This window comes from Pleurodeles waltl, chromosome 8 (genome assembly GCF_031143425.1).
Source record: "Pleurodeles waltl isolate 20211129_DDA chromosome 8, aPleWal1.hap1.20221129, whole genome shotgun sequence".
NCBI lineage: Eukaryota > Metazoa > Chordata > Amphibia > Caudata > Salamandridae > Pleurodeles > Pleurodeles waltl.
In genome coordinates this window covers 84,381,487-84,407,161 of record NC_090447.1, presented here as the reverse complement: position 1 = coordinate 84,407,161, position 25,675 = coordinate 84,381,487, and the positions used below count along the sequence as shown (strand labels likewise).

General features: G+C 41.6%; 1 protein-coding gene across 1 annotated transcript in view; it reads right to left on the bottom strand.

The window, feature by feature from the left end:
* The window catches only part of LOC138249740 (solute carrier organic anion transporter family member 2B1-like), a 464,484-nt gene that overhangs the window by 236,479 nt on the left and 202,330 nt on the right, over window positions 1-25,675 (bottom strand). Inside the window, exon 4 of the mRNA XM_069203799.1 lies at window positions 11,009-11,171. Within this exon, the coding sequence (XP_069059900.1) occupies window positions 11,009-11,171 (163 nt within the window). The remainder of the gene's footprint in view (window positions 1-11,008; window positions 11,172-25,675) is intronic.

The following is a 25,675-nucleotide window of genomic DNA, read 5'->3' as shown; positions in this document are numbered from 1 at the left end:
AGATGAGCTTGTCCATGGTAAAATCTGGCTATCTATGTCAAAAGGCTGTTTGAAAGAACAAATTTCCCTTCACTTGAAACACACAATTCATCTAGTCTCTTTACACATTGTGATTTAGTCCATGAGAGTTTCTCATCCTCACTGACATCATTCTGTAAGGATTTCAATTCGTCCATTGTATCTACAACCTTTAGAGCAAAGATTTCGCTTGGTTCAAGTTCTGGTTCACTTATCAAATTCCATTCATCCCTGAGCAATATACAGTTCAATGCGCAAAACCTTGCGACTTGATCCGCATATCCATTTCCCAGGGAAACATAGTCTTGTCCCTTCGAGTGTGCACTGCATTTTACCACTGCTACCTCTCCTGGTAACTGGATGGCATGTAACAATTCTCTTATTCTTTCACCATTTTTCACTGGTGATCCTGAAGAGGTCATGAAGCCTCTCTGTGACCACAACTGCCCCAAATCATGCACTATTCCGAATCCGTACTGGCTGTCAGTGTAAATGGTAACCTTCATTAATGCAGAGAGTTGGCAAGCTCTAGTAAGGGCTACCAATTCTGCTACTTGTGCAGAGTAAACTCCTTGAAGCCAAGATGCTTCCAGAACACCTGTTACCGTACATACAGCGTATCCTGCCTTCAATATTCCCAGTGCATCTCTTAAACATGAACAAAAATAATTTGATCGTTTTCTTCCAATCGGGTATCTTTGATATCAGGTCTTGGTTTGGTGCAAAATTCAGTCACCTGAAGACAGTCGTGGTCGATGTCTTCAGCGTTCTCAATTTCGGCATTTTCACTGGGAAACAAGGTTTCTGGATTCAACGTAGTGCACCGCTTCAGCTGCACGTTAGGTGATCCCAGAATTATTGTTTCATACCGTGTGAGTCTAGCACCAGTCATGTGCTGTTTTCGGGAACATGTCAAAAGTATCTCGACTGAGTGAGGGACCATGACTGTTAAAGGGTGTCCCATCACTATTCCTTCACTCTGAGTGAGGCTGATACCAACTGCGGCTACGGCACGCAAGCACCCTGGCAGTGCTGCTGTGACCGGATCCAAAGTAGCTGAAAAATATGCTACTGGTCTGTTTACGCCACCATGGGCTTGGGTCAAGACAGACAAGGAACATGCATCACGTTCATGACAAAACAATGTGAAAGGCTTTGTGTAATCAGGCATACCTAAAGCTGGAGCCCTGCACATGCACTCTTTCAATTCAATAAAAGCATCCATCTCATCTCCTTTCAGCTCTATTTCATCTAGCGCATCCTTCTGGGTCAGTTTCAGTAAAGGTTTTGCTAGAGTTGAGAAGTTGGGGATCCATTGTCGACAGTAACTCACCATTCCCAAAAACTTCCTCACCTCCCTCCTCGTCTTTGGGGGACTCATTTGGAGTACACTTGTTATTCTTTCCTTCATTATTCTCCGTGACCCTTTCTCTATTTGGTGACCCAAATATTTCACTTTCTTCTGGCAAAATTGTAATTTTGAAGGGGACACCTTGTGTCCATTCCTTCCCAAATGGTTCAATAGGGCAATGGTGTCGGCTGTGCAGTCACTTTCTGTCTTAGACGCAATCAGTAAATCATCAATGTACTGTACTAGGGTTGACTCGAATGGCAACTCCAACGCTTCCAAATCTTTCTTTAGAATCTGATTGAAAATCAATGGTGATTCCAAAAACCCTTGAGGGATTCGACACCAACTGTAGACTCTGTCTAGGAATTTGAAACAAAAGAGAAATTGGCTGTCCTCATGAAGAGGCACAGAAAAGAATGCTTGCGACAAGTCGATGACTGAGAACCACTAAGCATCGCAGGGAACTTGAAACATTATCACAGCTGGATTCGGTACTACGGGACAACATTTGATTATTATGTCATTTATTTTCCTCAAATCCTGAACAATTCGGACCTTCCCACTGGGTTTTATTAGTCCCATTATTGGCAAATTACATGGACTGCTCAATACTTCTTTCAGTACTCCCTGTTTTACAAATTCATCAATAAGTTGGGCAACTTTTATGAGGGTGTCTTGTGCCATATGGTACTGTGGGGTCTGGGGAAAGGTTACATTGGGTTTTACAGTCACTTTCACTGGCTCCACTCCTTTCACTAATCCCACCTCTTTTCCTGTCATATCCCACACTTCTTTTCCGACTGTTTCCTGTAACTCAGCAGGAATATCTGCTTCAGTGATCATTGGGTAAAGGGTAATCAGGGGATACTCTTCATCGACAGTTTCCACTTCGTCCCCTCCTACACTGTCCTCTTCTTCCCCATCACTGCTCTTCTGAATTTTAATTCCATCGTTCGAACACATAATTGAACATCCCAATTTGCACAATAGGTCTCTCCCTAACAGTGATATCGGGCTTGAGTCACACACCACGAATTTATGTGACCCTTGGTAGTTGCCAATTCTGACTTGTACTGGATCTGTGATTGGGTTCGTCAGGTACCTATTTGCTACTCCCAATACTTGAACTGTCCTCCCCGAAAGTGGTGAATTTGGTACTTCAATGCTCCTGACAGTGGAACATGTAGCTCCTGTGTCAACCAAGAATGAAACACGATGACCCATAACTCTTCCCTCTACATACGGACCCTTCTGATCAACTTCCAAAGATGCTGCCAGCACACAATTTCCCTCCTCATCTGAACTTTCACTCTCCCATACATTGTTTATTCCATTCTCGCTGTGTAGTGGGAATTGGTGTACTGTGTCATTCTGACTCATTCCCTGACCCGTGACCTGTTGAGGAAGCATTGCTTGCTGCTGATTCATTGGTGCTATGGGTATTTGCATTTGCTGATTAGGTACCATAGGAAACTGCTGTTGCATTGGCTGCAATTGTGTCATTTGTACACGAGGCATTTGCACCTGTTGCGGTTGCATGGGTTGTAAACCCTGCAGCTGGTTTATATTATTTTGGAAATTTGGGTTTGGACCTCTCAGTTTCGGTCCTCTCATAGTCTGGAATACATTGACATCATTGTTTTGCTGACCTACACCTTCCTGCACCATCATTGGGCACTCCCGTTTCCAATGCCCGACGATTCCGCACGTGTGACATGGCATCACCTTCTTCATTGCCTGTATACCATTCGGAATCATAACGGTATTCAAATCAGGACCATTATTCACAAAACCTCCTCGGCCTCTGCCTCTCATCTGCGGCTGAAACATAGCATTTCCCTGCTGCCGCTGTTGCGGCATTTGTTGCTGAAAACCTTGCAACCCTTGTAAACCTGTCTGAGCTGCTCTAAGCTGCATCATCATCACCTTTTCTTTCAACCTTTTCTGCTTTGTCTCAATCTCATCACTACAGTATTTTGCATAATTCAACACCTCATCAATTGGTTTTGACTGTCAACAAATCAAATGCGTTTTAATCATCTGACTGATTTCGGGTCTCAAACCTTCCATAAACCTGAACACGAAATGGAGCATGTCCTTTGCCTCAATCGTTTCTGTGCCACTGTAATTCTTAAAGGCTTTCAACAACCTCTCATAATACGCATGTATAGACTCTTTAACCTCTTGGGCGGTTCTGTCAATCCTCTGCCAATCCACATTTTGACGCAACCTTGGTTTTCAAGTGCTCAATCACCTTGTGGTACAAACTCATTACCGTAGGTGATGGCGCACCTGTGTCCCTATCTCTCTCTGGTTCACTCGTCGGCCAGCCTGCAGCCCTTTTACAATCTTCCCACAAACCTGCCGGAACCACAATTTCAAATAAAGTATTCAGGTCTTCCCAAAGACATTTCGCGAGTTTCACAAATCTATCTGTCTGTTGATACCACTCAATCGGCTTCTCTCTCAATTTGGGGAAGTCATCCGTAAAGGATTGAATATCGCACCTTTGCCACGGTACATGTACAAGTTTTCCTCCTGCTGTCTCTCTCATTGGTAACATAGTTATCAGGTCGTCATTCTGTTGTTTTTTCTCATTCCGCTCTGGAGTACTTTCTTTCATTTTGTCCTTTTTCTTGACCCATCTGCTTTCCCACTTGTCTAAACATCTCCAGACCTGTGCACTCTGCAGCATCTCTTTAAGGTGTGTTTTCATCCCTGCGGATCTCATGTGTTCAAAATCTTTTGTCTCAAAGTCTAACCTGTAACTTCTGCTCAGGTGTTTAGTCTTACTTATATCGATCTCGTTTCTGTCTGCAATTTCTTGTAACTTCTTATGTATGCTGCTTACTTCACTTGTAATCCTAGGGCACATGTATCTAAGTTCTTCCTCTGTCTATGATTCTAATCTCTTCAAACCCATTGTTCCCTCTACCAGTTCATCTGCCTCCATACCCAACCTTATTTTATTCAGGTATTCTTCTCCCTTCCCGCTGGATGTACTCTGTGGGGAATTCAGGCTGTTGAACCATTGGGTTAACTGTTGCGCGTTCAGTCCCATCAGTGTAGCAGTTACATCAACTGCTACTGATGGTTTCTGTAATGTTTCAGTCTGTGAGGTTAATGGTACTAATAGTGGTGGATGTGACCTTACCACAGTTGACGGAGCACAAATTGGAATTGGACTGAATTCCGACAAGGACCCAGATCCATTTGGCAGTGCCGCTATCGGAGTTGTCTCTGGAGTGGTTTCTATGCATCTCCTCCCTGTCCCATTCTGTATCATTAACCCCTGGTCGCTTGTGCTTGAATTTGCCTGTATGTACAGTGGTACCGGTGGACCTACAGTGATAGGTAGAGATATCGCGTCTGGGTTCTGTCCGTTCCCCGAATTCTGTGGCATGTTAATCCCCACATTGTGGTTCATCATTGCTGGCATACCTAACTGGCTTTCTATTACTCGCACTTCTTGTGTCTGCTTTTGGGGCATCGAGAACTGTGTTGATTCCCCTTGAATCAATATCGGTCTCTGATAGTGTTGTCCTCCCTGCGCCATTGAATCAGAAGTCATTCCCAAGTTATGGTCATCACAACAGTGCCCTTGAACCTGTGGCTGATAGTTATCGGCAGGTTTCAATGTCGGCACATCTGGGTATATTCTCTGAATCCGTGGTATTCGTGGTGAGAAAGGCATGTCGGAGGTGCTCGGCCTCTGAGATGTTCTCAGATTTGGTGTTACATTACCCTGTGTTGGTTCTGGAGGGGCAGTACTAGTACTTGGGCCTTTTTCGCTTTCCACATATGGTGGTGGGCGATCATTCAGCAATTGTATAATGAACTCCCCGTCTGACTCATCTCCCCTTTTCGAGTTTCTATTGCTCTCTCTATCTCTGGACTGACTCCTGTTTGTCTTCTAGGTAGCTTTCCTTCCTTCCGTTTCCCCTTCATCGATAATTGCTGGAAACAATTTAATCCCCTGCAATACATCTGATCTCCAAACCTTTTGTGTGGTGTCCCATCTAGCATCCGCTAGTGTCTTTTCTACCTTTCTTATTCTGGTCTCGAACTTCTTTTGTTGTTGGTTTCTAGCTATCAGCTCCCAAATTGCTAGTGCCTCAAACTGTGCTTGTCTCGGGGGTACTTTCATGTCGTATAGCGCAAATCTCAGATTTTCTAAAACCCTTAGATTAAACGACCCGTGGATAGGGAACGCTACACTTCCATGTTTCTCCGTTAATTTGCACAATTGTTTTAACCCCAGACATGGTGCTACACCCTTTTCTTCAATGACAATGTAAGCTGGTGTACCCTCAGGCGGTGTTTCTTCTCCTACATTTGCTTTAATATAAACATCTCCCCTCATGGCACTCTTGAATGCTTTGAAAATTTGTATCTTTCCGTCTCTTATTTTTCTTAAAATGTGTAATCAATAAGTGACTTTAATTCCCGGAATACTCTTCGCTTGCCTTTCCCCTACCAGTTGCGTTTCGCGGACTGTGTCCAATCCGTGCGCGACCCTTCTCTTCAATCGACCTATCCCAGCGCAGCTCCTAGTGAAGTCACACTCACACACTGCAGCTGACAAAGTCCTGCGGCTTGTCCTCTTTCACTCGTCTTTACTCTCAAACTAATTTCTGCAATATAATGCGAGCACTAACCAAAAGAATAAAACAAATCTGTCGGTTTACTACAGGAAGGGTAACACAATCGCTTAAGAAACCTTAGGGATTTTTCACTAGCCTCGGCAGTTATTCCATCTTTCTCGGTTTCCCACTTTCGCAAGCAAAATTTGACCCGCAAACTTTACTCTCAACTGATCAATGAACTATCCTAGTGCACTTTAGAATTCGTCAAATCTCAAAGTCGAAGTTTTTCTTTCACTCCGCAACATTCATACCGGTTTGTTGACCACGCCCGATCAACCTATTAAACCGACCAGATTACAACATTAAACAAGGGTCTCATACACTTTTCAACATACTCCGGAGTCTCTTGACCTCGCAGGGCCCGTCTCAACATCAACAACCACGTGGACAATTTTTCTGCACAAAGCGCTACACACACGTGAAGTTCGCCGACTTCCCTACTCTCACGCTTTTAGAGCAACACTCCTCTAATATCTTTTAACCCCCCCTCAAATCCTCGCAAACTTCTCAATTAATCTGCGGCAATAAGCTGTTGAAGCACAAAACCCTAACTTCACTCATACCGTCACTAGAAACGCCGAAAACATTCTCACACCTCCATGTCCTCCGTTCGCAAGCTCCGAGATCCCGGGAAAGTCATTGGGGACTTAGGGCATCATCATTCCTCCAACTTATTTTATCAAAGAAAATTCTAACTTGACTCTGTCTATTGTTCGGATGGGGTCCCAAAGGGCAAAACCATCAATCTCTGCTACCATCTACTGACAACGCGTCCAGCCCTTATAAATTACCTTTACCTGGACACGTTGGAGGTCGGTGGATCTTTTAACCGAGTCGGGCTCTCCTCATCCTCAAATAGTCGAGTCACTCAGATCAATAATCAATAACTATTGCAATCGGTAATCAATACTCAATTAATAGATCCATATACCACGTCAGAAATCAATAACAGTTTGTAATTCGGCACACCATGACCTTTCAGTCATGAATAACCACACCAGTTTATTAAAAGTTAGTGAATTTATTTCCCTATATTAACAAAGCTAACACGATATATATAAGTCTCAAAACCAAATGATATATGTATATAAACTATGCAAGTTGTCCATAGCGGCGGAAGAAACGCAATCTACGCAAAATCTGGATTATAATGCACTCAGTTATCGCAATACAAATCACTAATATAACTAACTGTATTTGACTAATTTCGTACATTGGTCAGCATGACAAGATTTCAATTTAGCATGATGCATCGAATGAATACCTCGACTAACCTCTAATTAGCATTGGCATGTGGGACTTCATGCAAAACAAATTTAGTCAACACAAATTTGTAAAACTTCTAGCTAGGACCCTATCAAAATAGCAGTTGGTACCTAAAAGGAAAAAAACAATGCATAATACATTTATCCTTTCATATTTACCAAATACAATCAGCATCCAAGAAAAAGTCTTCGTCCTTCAGGTATCGGTTGATCAGCATGGGGCAAGTTTCAAGGGGGCAAAGTTAAGGGCAAGCTCCCTTGCAGCGGCAAGGAGAATGGGGCAAAGTTACTGCATGGGCAAGACGGGGCAAATCAAAGTTAAAGTCTCTAGGGTGAGAATTCTTAAAGTCTCTTTCTCTCAGATCGAGAAAAGGGCATCAGGGTGTCGTCCAAAATGGAGTCTGGCATCAAGCTTCAAACTGGCATCGAGGAAAATGGCTGACTTCTCTTTGTCCACTGGGTTTAAGTAAGAAACATTCCAAATTCTGCAGGATTTTCCATTGGAGGGTTCATAGGTTGGCTTCAAATTGTCCAATAAAAATTGTCCTTTACTAGAACTCATTTATGCATGCATTAGCCTTGGAGCCTTGGAACACAAGTTGTATCATGGTTTGCCAATTATTTTACTATCTGTACCTTCATTGTCCGCACCTGCAGACTGACCTTGTATCAAAGGGGATGAAACCGGCCTAGTACGAAACCTTGGAGATAAGTGTATTAGTCAGCTCTACTGGAAAAATACAACTTCAAGCAAGAATATGTTTCATTAGTTCAAGGAAAAAAGGCCACACAGTTAGAATTTGAGACCAGGCAACTAGGCCAAAGCCTTTACTAAATTTAAGCTAAGCAAAACAGTTTTCAAACAGGAAATCATGGCATACATTTGCAATTATGACGGATTACTACATTTTCAATACTTTATGATTAATAAAGCTTGTTTACAATGTTGGGCACAATTTTCCCTCGTACATTATTTTCTTTACTAAAATCACACCACGTTACACGTTTGATTATGCTATATGTATGAATATATGTCGGACCTTCTTTTTCTGTGTCATCACTGCACCTACCTACAAGAAGATATTTGGGGGGCATTCATAGGACTCGATTTCTCCCCTCCAGAGGCCTGTCTTTAGGAGGCATACTTTTAGTGCACCACCGTTTTGTAAAGCACTTTCAATGCATCTGCTAAACGCATGTTTGCCTCTGCGCCAGAGTCCATAATACAGTGCTGGTGCAGAGACAAAAGGCCATATATAAGAGCCCCTAGCGCCACCGGAGCATCACTTTTAGTGACGCTTCGATGGCACTGTGTACTGCACTATATTTACAAGTTGGCGTTAAGCCACTTTTTGTGCCTTAACGTCACCTTTAACTATGGCCCCTTCAAATGCAGCACTTTGCGTGGAAGGGGCGTGCAATGGTTGCTGCTGTGGGTGTGCCACAGCACCACCTATTGCATTTGGCCCAGATTTATGAGTTTTTGTGAACCTGAGGCAGTGCCAAAATCTAATGCCGCCCCAGGGGTGGCGTTAGCAGGGCGCAACGAGGAGAAATGCTTTCATTTCTCATCGTTTTTGCTCTTTCTTCATGTGCTGCATTCTGCAGCACACATAGAAAGAGCAAATCATTATTTAACACTGTCTTTGTGCAAGAAGGTGTCCCTTCCTGCACAAAAGCAATTTCCCCCTCAAAGCAGAGATTCTTGCACAATGGTGCAAGGGTTGCTGCGTTGGCGCACTGCAGTAAATTCAGCGCTGGTGCAGTGGGAACACAGGTATGTGCTGTATCCTATTTAATATGGCGCATCCCTGTGTTGGGGAAATTACAGTGTGCGACGCTGCCAAATTTGGCGCTGCGACACTCACCATCATTTTCCCATAAATCTGGCCCAAAGTGGTTCACTCATTTGCATGGCCATGCCCTCATGCAAATGAGGAAGCTCCAACTCATGATAACACTGGCGTTACAAATGGGCCAGCGTTATCAGTATTACAAAAGCTAAAACACAAGCATGTGCACCCTCTTCTGTAATACCGTTCTACCCAGGGGGGTGCACAAAGCGGGCGCACATGCCAGTTGAACCCCAAGGACACAATGTATGGTACATTTCAGGAGAACAAACTAGTGTAAAGGAAATACTAGTACCCCCTGTCGTATTCTGGGTAACGATAAAAGGGAAGACCATGTGTGCAAGTAGTAAGATGTGTGAAGTATTTTGGATTTGTAGAATAAAGGGAAATACCATGAAATCAAAGTCTTAGTAGAGATGCCAAAACAGTAAGTGCAGTGGTAATGTGTAATAATAACACAAAGGTTTTGCTCCGATGCAGCCACTGTGCAATTCTTTAATAAAGTCCACCACAGGTAACCCAGTGCCTATCTAGCGTCCAAAGCATGCATTTACTGTCACTATGACAGCATGTCATAAGTTGACTAATGGAATTTGTGTCTTGGAGTGTGGTGCTCCAATATTCAGTTAGAAAAAATTCAGGTTGGTTGTGGCCTGTTTTAAGACCTATATTCCAAGTCACGTCATCTTTGACTTTAATGTTTAGTTATTATTGTGTGAAGCTTCTCTGTCGGACGTCCTAGTCAGGGAGGCAGGAACTAATAATACAGCCCCACTCCCCAGACACAATTCCTGCACTCTGATACACCTAGTCCCATATTTATACTTTTTTAGCTCCGCATTTGCGCCACTTTTTGACGCAAAAACAGGGCAAACTTACAAAATACAGTTGTATTTTGCAAGTTTGCACCGCTTTTGCGTCAAAAAATGACGCAAATGCAGCGCTAAAAAAGTATAAATATGGGCCCTAATCTTCAATCAAATTGAATTTTAGCTTAGTATATTCAACTAGAAATGTTGATCATGCATAGCAACATAAGCATAACCTTTGTTTCTCGTGGAAATTTGACCCACTTTAGAATGGATTAGCATACAAGTTACATTGGTATGAACTCTTTTTGTGCCTCAGACAAAAAAAAAGGCTTGATTACTAAACCTTAGCGTCACAATTTTATCACGAGCAACACATGGCAATGCAAATGCGTATTTGGAATTTACCATGCCATGTAAGACCTGATTGGCATGGATATGAATGGCTTTGTAAAGAAAGAAATGTAACGCAATGCAGATGCTTGCTCTGTGTTACAGTAGATTTCAACTTGGGAGTCATTCCATGGATTTACACAATTGTGCATTTTTAACAAAAATGCATTTGCATAATCAAACTTATCTTTCTTTTTCCATGTGGAAAACAGTTTCCCGGTAGAGTACAACTTCCTCTGTGCCCCAACCAAATGAGGGATTAGAGATACATTGAATAGGGATTTACTCCTGCTACTGACAGCAGTACATCTCAGAATGCCTCATGGGTAGAACTAACTCTTTGACTGTTTTGTGAACATTCAAATTCACAAGTTTATGAGTGTTCTCTAACTTTCAATGTCATCAGATCTAAGCCCTATCTCTGCCCCGTGAGCAGATTTACTGGTGCAAAACTACATATGTGTAATCCTCATTAAAAGTTACTAGTTAATTTGTGAATGCATACCATTAAATTAAACATGCACAGCAAGCCATGGTGCTCTTTAGTTTAACTCAGCCACACAAAGGGATTTATGCATAGGGTCCTAGGTGTCTGTCGTCTTGTTTCTAAAGTAATGTCCAAAAACAACAGCGGCTTGCATTTCAAATCTATCTATGCTGAGTAATTACTTACTGGGAATAGACTGGTCATATTCATATGGTCCCAAAATAAAGTGAGGAAGAGACATTATAAATCCAGCAGTACAAATTAGCAAGGCGCCACAACCAATCGCGCGAGGCCTATGGATTCTGCTTCCGAAGTAACTGACGAAGACAATTAGACTCACATTTCCAACCTGCAAAAGAAAATGGCCATGGTTATTTAGTGAAACAAATGCAGCGTTATGACTAGACTTCTACCTCTGCTCTAAACGTGACAAATTTTACAACAAATCAAAATTGTGGTTCCTAATATTATAAGGATCTGTAGTGGACAATGCTTGCACTTCCCGACTGAGGGGTGAGGAATGCACATCAGTTGTTTCACAAGGTGCACATATTGTGTCATAAAGGTTATACGTCACTTCCGTTGTGTTGCATATTCACCATTAAATGATACACAAAAGTAAAGAAAACTGAAAGACACTTTCACCGCCACAACCACCCTGACTGCATTCTAATTTTTGTCATATGAGTAGTACTCTGCCCTCAAGGTCAAAGACATATTTTAAAAATAAATGTCATAAGATGTAATGGGAATAAAAAAAAATCTAGTTTACGTGTCAAGAATTTTCAATTCTATTAAGGACACGGAGGCGAGGATTATGCTATCTCTTTCTTTACTGACCTAAAATAGCAGCCAATCAAATACAAGTAAATAAAAAAACTATACATCCCATGATGCTTCACATATCATCACATGGCCCAAACACCAAGCATGACCTCTGTCCATAAGTGTCTTGACCCTCGATGTTCTTTGGTCAAAACAGATAAAGTTCAAATTGAATCGAAACGTCTTACATCAATCTCGAAAATCAGGAGTCAGGAACATCCACTCCCACCGGATAACAAGAACTTGAAGAGTCCAACTCGAAGGGATACAGTCCCAGGAAGTAGCTACTCACGAAACTTTCCATGAAGCCGTGAAATTTCAGGAATTCTTCTGATCAGAACTTATAAATAATAAACAGGTAGGTAATATCCAAAATGGATTGAACACATTCCAATAAAATTTATATTTCTATAAATGACAATAAACTGGGTGGGTAAAATAACAATAGATCATCAACTTCAACATTAATTTATTATCCAATATCATATTGTTCCTAAGGGTCGGATAATCCTCGCCTCCGTGTCCTTAATAGAATGGAAAATTCTTGACGCATAAGCTCGAATTTTTTTTATTCTTTGTCAGGACCGGAGGCTCCGATTATGCTAGTTTAAAGCTGTTCCATTACCACAGTGGCTACGTCCAAGACAGGTTTGTGATAAAACTTACGAAAAGTATTTTCTGAAGACCAATCTGCCGCCCTCATAATGTCTTCTAAGCGGGAACTCAAAGCATATGATTTAGAGGCCATAGCTCCTCTAGCAGAATGAGCTCCAAAAAGATTGGTATCAATACCCGCTTCATTCATTAACCATTTCATGCATCTAGCTTTAGTAGCTGAGGTAACTGGTTTAAAAGTTTTTTGCAAAGAAATTAACAATTGACCTTTAACATCCTGTCTAAACTCTTCTGTGCCAACTTCATACTCCTTTAAACATTGGACTACACATAATTTAGAATTGTCAGGATACACTGGATAAGATACTGACCTGTAATTCGTTTTAGTCCTTCTTGTCACCGAAAAGGAAACCCCATCCGGGGAATAAACTTTACCAGCTAAGTCTAGAGCTCTGACATCCGATACTCTTTTACAAGAAATGAGACATAAAAGCATGGTCAATTTTGCCGAAAGCTGCTTGCCAGACAAATACCTGTTGGCAGGCCAAGAATCTAAGAATTTTAAATAACATTAACATCCCTTAACACTGAATATTTAGCTTCAGGGGGGTTAGAGAGACGTATACCCCTCAACAGTTTACAAATTAAAGGATGTTCTCCGACGGGTTTACCTTCCAAATGAGAGTGCCCCGCTGAAATGGCTGATCTAAAGTTATTGACCGTACGGTAAGCTAAACCAGAACTTGATAATTCTGCTAGAAAGTTAACGATCAACTCAATATGTGCTTCCACTGGATTGGCACCTCTTCCATCACACCAACTATTCCATCTGCGCCAAGCTGAGGCATATCTTTTATGGGTACTACCAGCCCAGGCCTGTTTAATGTAGTCCGCAGCTTGTTGCGAAATGTCTGGGGTACTCCATCTTGACCTGAAATCAACCAGGCTAACAGAGTCAACTTCCCTGACAAGATCATTGGATGTTGAAGGGCCTCCGGACTCAAGAGAAGATTCGGACGAGGCAGAATGAGAAGAGGAGAGGCACAAGCTAAATGTAGAGCCATGGGGAACCAAGGTTGTGCTCTCCAAAAGGGTGTCACCAGAACAATCTCTATCTTCTGTCTCCGAACCTGAAACAACACCCTGGCAATCATCAGAAATGGCAGAAAGGCATAAGCCTGAAACTGAGACCAATCTTGGAGAAATGCATCTGTCTTCATTGCACAAGGGTCTGGGCGCCAACTGTAAAACTTTGGTATCTGAAAGTTGAGCCGAGAGGCAAACAGATCCACTTCGCAACTGCCCCATTCCTTGACTATCTGGGAAAAAAATCAGAGGATCCAGTTTCCAGTCGCTGGAATCTGCCAGATATCTGGAATTCCAGTCTGCTATAGTGTTCTGGTCCCCTCGAAGGTATTCCGCTGTGACCACTAGGCGTTGTGTCAGACAATAATGCCAGAAATCCTTGGTAATCTCTGCCAAAATTCTGGATTTACTGCCCCCCAATTTGTTGACATACCTCACTGCTGAGACATTGTCCATCCGTAATAGTATGCAACAGTCTGTCTTCTGAGGGGATAGACTCTTTATGGCAAAGAAACCCGCCAGAAGTTCCAGGCAATTGATATGCAAAGTTTGTTCCCATTCTGACCATCTGCCTCCTGTCACTAGATAGTTGCTCCCCACCCCCAGCGGCTGGCATCGGATTCTATCACCACCTCTGGGTGAGACCCGAAAATCGCTCTGCCGTTCCAGGCTTCCATATGATGAAGCCACCATTGAATGTCCGATCTTACCTCGGCAGTCAACGGAATCTGTTCCGAATAACTAAGACCCTGTTGGAGATGTCTGATCTTGAGTCTCTGCAGAGCACGGTAATGTAAAGGGGCAGGGAATATCGCCTGAATGGACGAGGCTAACAAGCCGACTACCCTGGCTATATTCCTTAATGAGACGGTCGGACTGGTCAGAACCGATCTCAATTGCCTTTTGATGTTGCTGATTTTTTGAGAGTGAAGAAGAAGAAGCTGACATAGAATTGAGTTTATCTGAAAACCCAGGAAATCTATCACCTGAGTCGGTTTCAACAATGACTTCTGCACATTGATAAGGAAACCTAAATCTTGCAGAAGGCTGATGGTCCAATTCAAGTGAGATTGGAGGACTTGAGGGGATTAAGCCATCAGTAGGATGTCGTCCAGATATATGATCAATCTGACTCCCCTGGCTCCTAGCCATTCCATCACAGGCCTCAGTAGCTTTGTGAAGCACCAAGGGGCAGATGACAGACCGAACGGAAGAGCAAGAAACTCCAGGCACTGGCCTTTCCACTGAAATTGAAGAAATCTCCTGTGAGGAGGGAAAATTGGAATTGACAGATAAGCATCCTTTAGGTCCAGACAAACCATCCAATCTCCTTCTAACAGAATATCTCTTAACATGTGAATGCCGTCCATCTTGAAATACTTGCACAGAATCCAATGATTGAAATCCTTTAGGTTCAAGACTAAACGGTGTCCTCCCCCTTTCTTGTGTACTACAAAAATAGGACTGAGAAAACCGTAAGGGTGAGGGGAGGAAAAATGAACTGCCCCTTTGTCTAACAAGGCCGGAACCTCTTTGTCTATAAAATCTTGATTTGCTAGGAAAAAACACAGCTGGAGAGGTGGAGTGTGTTGTCTGGGGGTACTGATAAACTCTAGGCAAAATCCCATGACCGTTTGGAGGATCCACAGATCTCCGGTGATCCTTTTCCAATTTCCCAAAAACAATGCCACTCTGCCCCCAAGTTTGACCTGAGAAAAATGAATAATGCTCACCTGTGAAACTTGTGTCTTGTATGGCTCCTTGTTGACCTTGTTGCGAGATCCTCTGCGGAAGCGAGGACGCCCTCCTCTGGGGCGAGTGGGGTAGAAGAGGGAATCCTGTTCACCGTACCAACCACCTCTGCCTCTGGGGTAATAGTTCTGGGAACTATTGAATGTTCCTCGGCCGGGCATGCGTCCTCCGTAACGACCGGCCCTGACAAAAAAGGCCTCGCCTAAATACTTTTTTGAGAGACATTTGGGCTTTGTTTAGAGAAGAAAAGGTGGAACAGAACTTAGCCAAATCCTTAATAAAAGAATACCCGAAAAGAAGCCCATCGGCAGAAAGACCTACTTCCGAAGTTGCTCTATCTGACAGCTTTGGGTCAATGCGCATTAGAATAGATTTCCTGCATTCGGAAGAAATAGAGCAATTAGTGTTTCCTGGTTGGCAAATGGCTCTTTGGGCCCAACCGATAAAGACGTCTGTGTCTACAGAAGATCCTGATTCTTTAGCTAGATACGCCATCTCAAGGATCTTGGTCAGAGGAACAGAAAGATCCAAAAGCTTGTCCTGGCAATTATGCCATGATCTATCTAAACCTTTTTTGGGGTCCTTCACAAACTTTCTCATAGTAACCATAGTAGGGTCTATTTCTGGGGTGTCAGAAACCTTGCCCTCTAAATCTGGTCTGGGACATTCGGCTCTTAGTCGAGACCGGACTTCCTTATCAAAACGTTTCCTTAGGTTAGATTGAACATACTGGGCCACCTCAGGAGGAGGAACCCAGTTGGAAGCTCTAGGGTGCATGATTTCTGTGGGGTCCAGGTCCAAAACCTGACAAGGCGGAGCCGCTTTTTTAGCTCTCTTACTGAAAACCGGACTATCCGAGTCTTCTGAAGCCTCAGAAGATGAATCCTTATCAGAGGAGGAAGGGGAGAAAGAGGCTTCCTTTCTTGAACTATAGTTATGTTCCCCACTACGCTTCTTGCAAACTTTTTCGAAGGCGTCGGCATGAATTTCGCTAACATCGGTTCGAGTCTCCTCCAGTATTTTTGCCTTAGCCTTTGCTTTTTTACCTACGGGTTGAGGTTATTGTCCTTGCACCCAACCCTGAGAGCGTGCGTAATCAAAAAGTTGCCCTGAAAAGGGGTCCCAAGGCTCTCACCAGGGCATCATTCACTGATTGCTGGACCCTAGTATCAAGGGCTTCCACTAAATTCACTTCCAGCTAATTGCCCAATTCTTCTGTGTAATATTCTGCCTCTTGGTCATCCCACTGAGCCATGACCAAATAATCAATGGACAATATAATTTAATAATATATGAAAATATATAGGAATAGGTAACTTTTTGATATTTAGCTTTTATTATCTTTAAATATGCTTTGAAAAAGCCAGGGGGAGTACAAAAACCCCAAATCAGGCAAAGTAACAAGTGCCCCAAATAAAGTGTGGAGGGAGCTGCCTATTGGCACTCTCGGCAGAAGCCTTGTCAAAATTTTACAACCCAACCTATTATTGTTTTATAGCTGGGCGTCAAGGAGCATACTAAAACAAGGGCACTTGAAAGTAGCAGGAACACGCGCGCTGCATGTCGAACGAGCCGATCGATTCAAAGAATAGAAAAGACCGGCTTGTTTCGATTCACGCGCACACAGGAAAAGAAGAAATTAAAAGTAGACTGACTTTGACATGCAGCTCCGCTCCCACTCCACAATAATTACGGGCATAAAAGATCAGCAAAGCCGATAACACACACAGTGCGAGGCGCGCTTAAGAAAAACAGTGAAAGCGCGCTAAATCGCGACGCTTGTGAAAATCTAAATGCATTAATATAATGTTCTAAACACATACAAAACGGAGATAAAATTTGAGTATACTTATCTTCTGAGAAGCAGCAAAGAAAGAGGAAGTGACGTCGAGGGTCAAGAGACTTATGGACAGAGGTCATGGTTGGTGATTGGGCCATGTGATGATATGAGAGGCATCATGGGATGTATAGTTTTTTTGTTTACTTGTATTTGATTGGCTGCTATTTTAAGTCAGTAAAGAAAGAGATAGCATTATCGGATCCTCCGGTCCTGACATAGAATTAACAGCCAATGCAGATATTTAATCCCCTCTGCCCTCATTTGTGAAAAGTCTGAGAACAAGTTTAACCCAAAATAGATAGCTAAAAACAGATTAATGCATTTCAGAATAATTGATATTAGCAATTAAACTTCTAGACCACTCACCTTCCCAACTGCTCTGGTTCATACTTAAAAAACAAAACATTGCATATTATCCCCATGTGCATTTGATTGTCATTACTATTAATATGAGTAAGGGGCACTTGTCATTTGTACTAAAGAGAGCAATTACTATGATAAACAGTAGTTTACCATTGACTCTTGGTGTTATAGCTTTTTTCCGAAACTTCACTTGATTGGTCATACATAAAGCTGGGGTTAACTTCCAAACTGGCACATTGGAAATTTACAATCACAGAGGTACATTGATCCTAGTCCTGGTTTCATTGTTCAGTAATGTGATAATTTGTAACCTGGCAAGCATTGGTTGCTACATAAATTTTGTGAAAGCAACTTAGCAGTGATATTAAGCCAATGTACACATCATCCTCAAAAGCACTAAGTTGTGGTGAGGTTTTCAAGGTGGAAGTTTTATTTCTGCACTACTGGGAGGATCCTCCCATAATGAAGGTATCAGGAAGCATGTCATATGTGAGGGAATTGCTGACCCTAAAAAATGTCTCAGTGGTTTGGGAATGCTGGACTTCACTATTGTGAAAGGAAAATAGCATGTTATGAGATTTAAGGAGGCTTGCACAGTCATCAATGATGAGGAGTTGAAGTGTATCCTCTTGGGTGTATTTGAAGTGGAGGGAGGGCTTTTGATATTTCAATGTTTTGAGTGAGTTTGCTTATTTCACCTATATTTCCTTGAAGAAACACCTTATGATGATTCACATTTCCTTCTACTGTTGTTCTTGTAGGTGTGGTGCAGGATCTATAAACGAATTGATGTCTATGAAGAGAGCTGTGCTTCTGTTAGTGGGTAAGTATACCTTGTTGGCACAGTAGGTTACTTTGTCTGAAGTGATAGGTTTTCTGCATGCTAACATACTGCAAATTTGAGCATTAGGATACTGCTGGAGCTATGATTTGTATTATCTTCTCTTGCTGTCAGGTTCACTTTCTGGGAAATCGTGTGGGTAGCAAAAAGCAGAAAGACTGTGTTTTGATGAGTGGTTCTTGATAGAAGTAAAATAGTCCACACTGGCATGGAGGGCACAGTTCTGAGAGTTGTGAGTCAGCAAATCTAAAAAAGATGTCTAATGTGATAATTTCCTATTGTAATGTGTTGATTTGAAGCTACAACACCCACTGATATAGACAAATCACAAGCACCAGTGTGGGACATAACACTGCAATTTCAAGTATTTATCTGCAAAATCTCTGTTCAAATACATCTTGGAAAGCCAATTGTCAAACTTAATTAAACTATAAATATAGAACATCATTTTCTAGCAAAATACTGCTATTTTTATTATGCCCGTCTGTGTTTATGAATGCACACCAAATACAATGATCTCACAACACTAGTAGCAATAAATTAGAAAACGTCAATGCACATCTTTAAATTACAGCCTATACACAAAAAGATCATACTGTATCCATGTTGGTGGTAATGTTGATGGTAATGTATTATGTCATGCCACGAGTATTTTTATTTTTGTTATTTGTAAAGTAATCAATTACAAGGTGGAACTCATGAGTATTGCATTTGATGTGCAAATTCTGCTATGGAACATGTGGGAGTTATGGTTTTATGGAGTAACTACACTCACCTTAACTGCACATCAGCTGTCATTTTTAAGTGAAAATATGTATACCTACCATAAATGAAAGAATGTTTCTCGAGAACACATGGTGTTCAGATTCAGAACTAATGAATGCCTTTCAGCCATTTATTTCTAAAGTGTGAAGATCAAAACATGAATTTTTCTCTCAGCAAATACATATTGCAATGATTTAACTCTGGAAATAGTAATTCACCCTACTCAAGTGATCTCATTTCAAAGCATGGAATTATCCCTTGTATCAAGATACCTTTACATTTCATTATTTTATCTACTACACATGACAGAAGAGTATGACACACACCATATATACTGATAAACATTGTGTAAAGTACTATTTGTCTTCATTGGAGAGAGACAGGAGGTGCATGATAGCCAATCAAGGCTTCACCTCTTATGAGTCATGGCTCCTCCACTAAGGAGGGTCAGCTAGTGCACCTGGGTTCCTAAATGTGCCATTTCTAGATCACTCACTAACTTTGAGAAGTTCCTAATTCATTGACAATTTAGATAAGACAATGTCTTAGAGTAGGTGCATGCCTCTGCTCTGAGCCAACACATTGAGCCACTGGGAGATATTTTTTGAAGCATATTATTTATGATGGTTATTGTCAAAAATTGGGAAGAGGATGACTACTACCAACTTACCAAAACCAAGGCCTAGGCCAAAGCGCAGCTCTCAAGAATCTGTGAGAAATGTATGTTAAGTTCAAGCAGCACCAACAATTTTAAAGATTACAAAACAGCATAAGGCAACTCGCAAACTAATTTAGCAAAAAAGAAAAAATGAGTAAAAAGACACGAAGTTCATCAAAATCAGACAGGGTAAAATTGAAATCTGAAATTGTAAAGTTTTAAGAAAAAGTAAATCCTTATTGACAAGCAGTTTTGTGGGTGCCCGAGACCTAGGTGTGATATCAGAATGACTAAGATGGAGAGGAGGATGAATACACCAAGTGGTCATCCCTGTCAAAGTAAGAAGTGGAACTCAGAACCCTTTAGTGGGGCAAGGTCCAAGGCTGAGGAGAGCATGGGACTCTTGAAGTCAGATACAACAGATCAACAGATCAACAGATCTATAGTCAAACATAAGTGAGTCTTCTGTGTGTATATCAAAACTTGTATTGTAAGAATTTAAACAAGACATTTCCTTGCTACAGTCAGATTTTGCAAAAGCACTGACAGGCCTAAATCATTCATTGCAAAAAGCTGAAAAAAAATAGATTATCTGGAAGCAAGCCAGGTGCTACAAGCGCATGAACAAAACAAACTGGCATGATGAGTTGATGCTATAGAATTGTGGCAATAGGTGATCCTAGAAAAACTGGAGGATTTCAAGAATAATTTTCATCGGAATTAGATCTGAATCAGAGGCACTGTGAAGGAAATAAGCATTTACAAATGTGTAAATTATGTTCAACATCTATTTCAACACATTTTAGATGCCCCTGATGGTAAAGAGTTAATATATGATCCAACTCTTTGAGTCTATTCTATATATATCAACAGCAAAACAAATTTTCACCAGACGTCTCAACAAGGATTCACATCTTCAAAAAGAAAAGGGAGGAGAAGTGTTTTTGGCAGCCAGAGGAAAGGACAAGATTGAATTTGAAGATGACAACAGCCTTTGGTATATATAAGATATTTCACCCCTCACACCAGGGAGACGCAGAGTATGAGGATGTTGTGGCCTAGATACGACAAAAGATGGGACTTCCCAGTGCACTTAAATTTCACTGTGGTCAACAAACAAATAATTGTTAGAACCCCAGAAGAAGCAAGGGAGATTCTCAACCTGAAGAATCCACAACATCATCTCAACACTAACCCAAGGACAGGAAGCAAAAAGAGAGTGACAGCAGTTGTCAAGTGAGGCCCCGGAGGCTGTGACGAGGCTTAGGCAAAACCAGCAGCGTAATAAGAACAATGCAAAATTTGGAGAGGTAAAAGAACAAATCGATGCTTCACTGGTCTCCACTAGTTTACAAGACTTGTGGTTTTGGACATGCATAACCCAGATTTACGGAGCATGAGACAGCAGCATTGAAGATCATAAATTTTGCACAGCCATAATCCAAGGGAGTGGGAACTTTCAGGATTTCTGCAATGCTGTCCCATACATGTATTTCAATGGTAGCTATTAGCTCCTTCATAATGTTGTTTGACAGGTCATTCGTTTTAATCAATGAACCAGGCAATGTTTAGTATCAACATACAAGACCTTAAGTTATGAAGGGATGCACAACACAGGCTTATGACAGCAATCAGTAATCAAAATTCTGGGGAGGAGGAACATTTTTTAGAAGATTGAAACTGTCAAGCGAGCATTTACTCTAACATCCGAGGGGACGCAAACTACCATACTATATATTTCATGAATCCTCTAAACATAATGTTGAATAATGTCAGGAGACTTAGGCCCTCATTACAACCCTGGCAGTCGGTGGAGAAGTGGCGGTAATGCCGCAAACAGGCCGGCGGTAAAAAAAATGCAATTACAAGCATGGCGGTGACCGCCATGCCAAACTGCCACTTCTCCACTCCGATCACCAGGGTGGTAACGACCGCTAGGCGGGAGATTTCGGTCTCCAGCCCGGCGGCCGTCACTACACCGCCGGCAGCATCCCAACCCCGCATACCACCATGGATTTCGCGTGGTTCTGTACTGCCATGAAATCCACGGCGGTAGGCACTATCAGTGCCAGGGAATACGTTCCATGGCACTGATCGGGGTCACCCTCACCCCTCCCCAGAGTCCTCCCCCAAACCCATGACCCCCTACCGCCCCCCAAACGTGGTAGGACCCCCCTCCCGACACACCCCCAAACATTGACACACACACACCCAGCTACACGCTCACTCACACAACTACTACACATACACGCACACATACACGCACACATACACACAGACATACACACAGACATAAACGCATACATTTCCCATACACACAACACACCCTTGCATGCATACACGCACTCACACACCCCCTCTACACACGCACACGCACACCCCCATGCACGCACGCACACAACAAACAACACCCCTCTACCCCCCTCCTCTAACGGACAATCACCTTACCTAGTCCAGTGATCCTCAGGGAGGGAATGGGATCCATGGGTGCTGCTCCGCCGCCACACCGAATCCTGGGACGTGATTTGGTGGGTGGTGTTCTGATGACGTGGCGGCGGAGGTGGAGCAGCCTCCACTTCACCGCTGACCGCCAGTATGGCTCCTGTCGGCTCTCTGTCCGAAAAAGGGCAGAGGGCTGCCTGCAGTCATAATACGCTGTGCGGAAAACAGCCTGCACTGGCGGTCTTCAGCACGGCGGTACCTTGGCGGTCTTGAAAAAAGACCGCCGAGGTCCAAATGAGGCCCTTAATTCTCTTATGAAGTGGAAAGCATTGTTGAAATGGCTGTTCTAAACTTGATAGATATCTGGAGAAAAATACACATAGGGGAAGGCACAACACATTTCTCAAATGCACACCGCACCACATTGTATCGCTTTTTGATTCCCCTACATCAAATCTTATGGCTTTCCCCTACAAATAGACTTCAGAAGCAAAAATCACATTACTTACATATTGGACCTTTCTTTATAAGAAAGCGGGAGGGCGCAGATACAAAACAACACGAAGACAATAGCTTTTTAATTGCAACCCAAAGATGAGGCACTTCCCAACTATACACAACTTTGTGCAATATACTCAATCAATCCATCAATTAGGATTTGTAAAGAGCAGCTAATCACTTGTCAAGATATCTAGGTGCTTGCAGGTCCCGGAGGCTCATTCTAACAGCCAATTCTAGAGGGCCCTTCAGAAGGAGAAGGAACTCAAAAAATGGGGGAAAAAGCAAGGAGAAAGCAGTGAAAATGAGGGGAAAGCAAGGAGAAGGCACTCAAAAAACATGGGTAAAAAGCAAGGAGAAAACAGTGAAAACGAGGGACGAACAAGGAGAAGGCACTCAAAATGGGGGAAAAAAGCGAGGAGAAGACAGGAGCATGAGTGATGCCGCAGCACGGAGAGAGCTGGGTCTGGGACCTGGGATATGTTTATACCCTGGCTTATACTCAGACCCTTAAGCTCACCTATACTAGAAAATGTGAGGAGGAGCTGAGAAATGAGATCTCAGGTGACAACTGGGTTCATAATTCATTCAAGGTACTAACAAGATGTTACCTCACACCTGCTGGACTAAAAGCAATGTATTTTTGGAAAAAGTGTTGAGATGGATAAGAAAGATAACTAACATTGATGTTCCATGTAATTTTAAAATGCTACTTTTGGGAGGGTCGGGAGAAAACAGCAATTACCCATACACAACAGCAGCAGGAAAACCTCTGATGTATCTCCTCCTCACTGCAGGAATTACTATCTCATACTTGTGGTAGAAGCCTAGGCCTCCTCCAATAATGATATGTTGAGCAAAGCTCTAGAATATTGATGCAATGGTGAGGCTAACATACTAATTGCTGATAAAATGAAAATGTTTTTAAAAAAAACATGATTTCATAGTCCCAGCAAGCCATTTTGATGAAGAATGTTCTATGCCAACCATATACTGTGTTGTGCTCATCTTTATTTTTTTTTAAAGTGTTTTTTTATATTAAGGTAGGGCATGACAAGAAGGTCCCTTCTCTTCTAACGGGTCACTACTTTTTAACAAGAGGATTAGGCCTTAATGTTAACCTTGACCAAATCCTGACAATAACCATTAGCCTGACTCATAAACATGACCCTAAATGTAACCCTAACTCCAGAAGGTTAATTTAAGGACATTTTGCTTTCAACAAAATAGTTCTGCATTAGGATATTTGTAATCAGTTTGTTTATAAGCGAGATAAATAATGTGAATTGATGGAATATTCTTTAATTGTTTGTATGATTGCAACTACCGCTGTTGGGATGCAGAATAGGGTAGCTATACAAGTTGCAACACATTGTAATTTCAAATGTATTAGAGAAATAGGCTCATTGCACCTGGGAGTCTCCTTCCGCTTGAAATTAGACAAGAAGTAATTCATTCCAGTCTTGAAACCATTTTTGAAAACTGGAACGATAAAAGTAAAGCTGATGTTGAATACAAAATAACTGATCATTAAAAATATGAATCTGTTTTTATAAATCCTTATATACCTCTGAAACTCAAGTGCAACAATTGCATATTGAGAAATATTACAACAAACAGTTAATTCATCTTCTTCTTATCTAGTTAGACTAATAATACTGATAAAGAAATATCACAAGCCCCAAATACATTAAAAGGGCAAAACACCCAGTCCAGATGGTTTTACTGTAGAATTCTATTTACATGTTCCCATATTCTTACTCCTCGCCTGCTCTCTCTATCCACTTACCTTAATATATCTGGTTCTACGTCAGGTACTTTCCAAGAAATCACAATGGGCCTCATTACAACCTTGGCAGAGGTTATTACTCCGTCCCAAATGTGACGGATATCACACCAGCTGTATTACAAGTTCCATTATATTCTATGGAACTTGTAAAACTGCAGACAGGATGTCCGTCATTTTTGGGACGGAGCAATTCCCTCCAAGGTTGTAATGAGGTCCAATATGTTTAATCCATAATGAAGGGAAATATCCCACATTTTGTAAAAATTACATACCCATTTCCTTGATAAATGTAGATTATCAAATACTTGGGAAGCCCTTATCCATATGGGTAGAAAGTTTTCATCCACAGCTTATTGGGAAGGAACATTCAGGCTTTATAAAATGTAGACTAGAAGCTGACAACACCAGAATATTTTTAATGTATTTAGCAAAGCCCCTTTTCGTGAAACATCACTGGCTGCATGACCATTGATGCAGAAAAAGCATTTGATTGAATTAATTGGGATTTCATGTTAAAAAATGTTATCTTGTGATGGTTTTGGTCGTAAAATATTTACTCTGATAGCTTTATTGTATAAATATGCACAAACATTGGTTCTAGTCAATGGTAGAGTATCTACGTATTTTCCTCGTCAACGTGATATTCAGCAGGGATGTGCTCTTTCTTCTCGTTATTTGTTCTGGCCCTTGAACCCTTCCTGTCTTATATTCATCTAACTGAATATATTTAGTTTTCCATATGGAGATCAACATTTAAAATTAGCAACATATACAGATGATGTTCTTCTTTTTATCTCGTACTCAGAAAACTCTCTACCTGAATTACATAATGAAATAAATCTCTTTTCTAAGGTGTTGGGTCATAAACGTAATAAGGACAAAACAGAAGTTCTTCCACTAAATAAATATACATTTAAGCAACCCTTTATACATTTTGGTGTTCAGTGGGCATCCTCCTCTAAGATCAAATATTCAGAACTTGGGTTCACTTGCTCCATAGAAGAATCCATTGACATTAATTTCAAAGAACTCGCAATAAAATTGACAAATTACTTTCCTCTTTGAACCTTTTGTATTTACCTTGGTGGAGTTGTTCAGATTCCATTAAAATGATGATTTCTCCTCTGTTACTCTATACTGTTTCTTTGTTACTGGTACACATACCACAAATCATTTTTACAAAAATAAACACTACACTTTCTAAATTGTTATGGGAGAACAAAAAAGCAAGTATTTCCCTTCCCTGTTTAACAAATAGAAAAACGAGGGTGGTGTGAATTTTCCAAATTTTGTCACATACCATAAGCTATTTGGTTTACGTCAAGATTCCCTTTGGGTTTCTGAGTCTGTTAATCCCTTTTCTTTGTTATGGTTTGAGA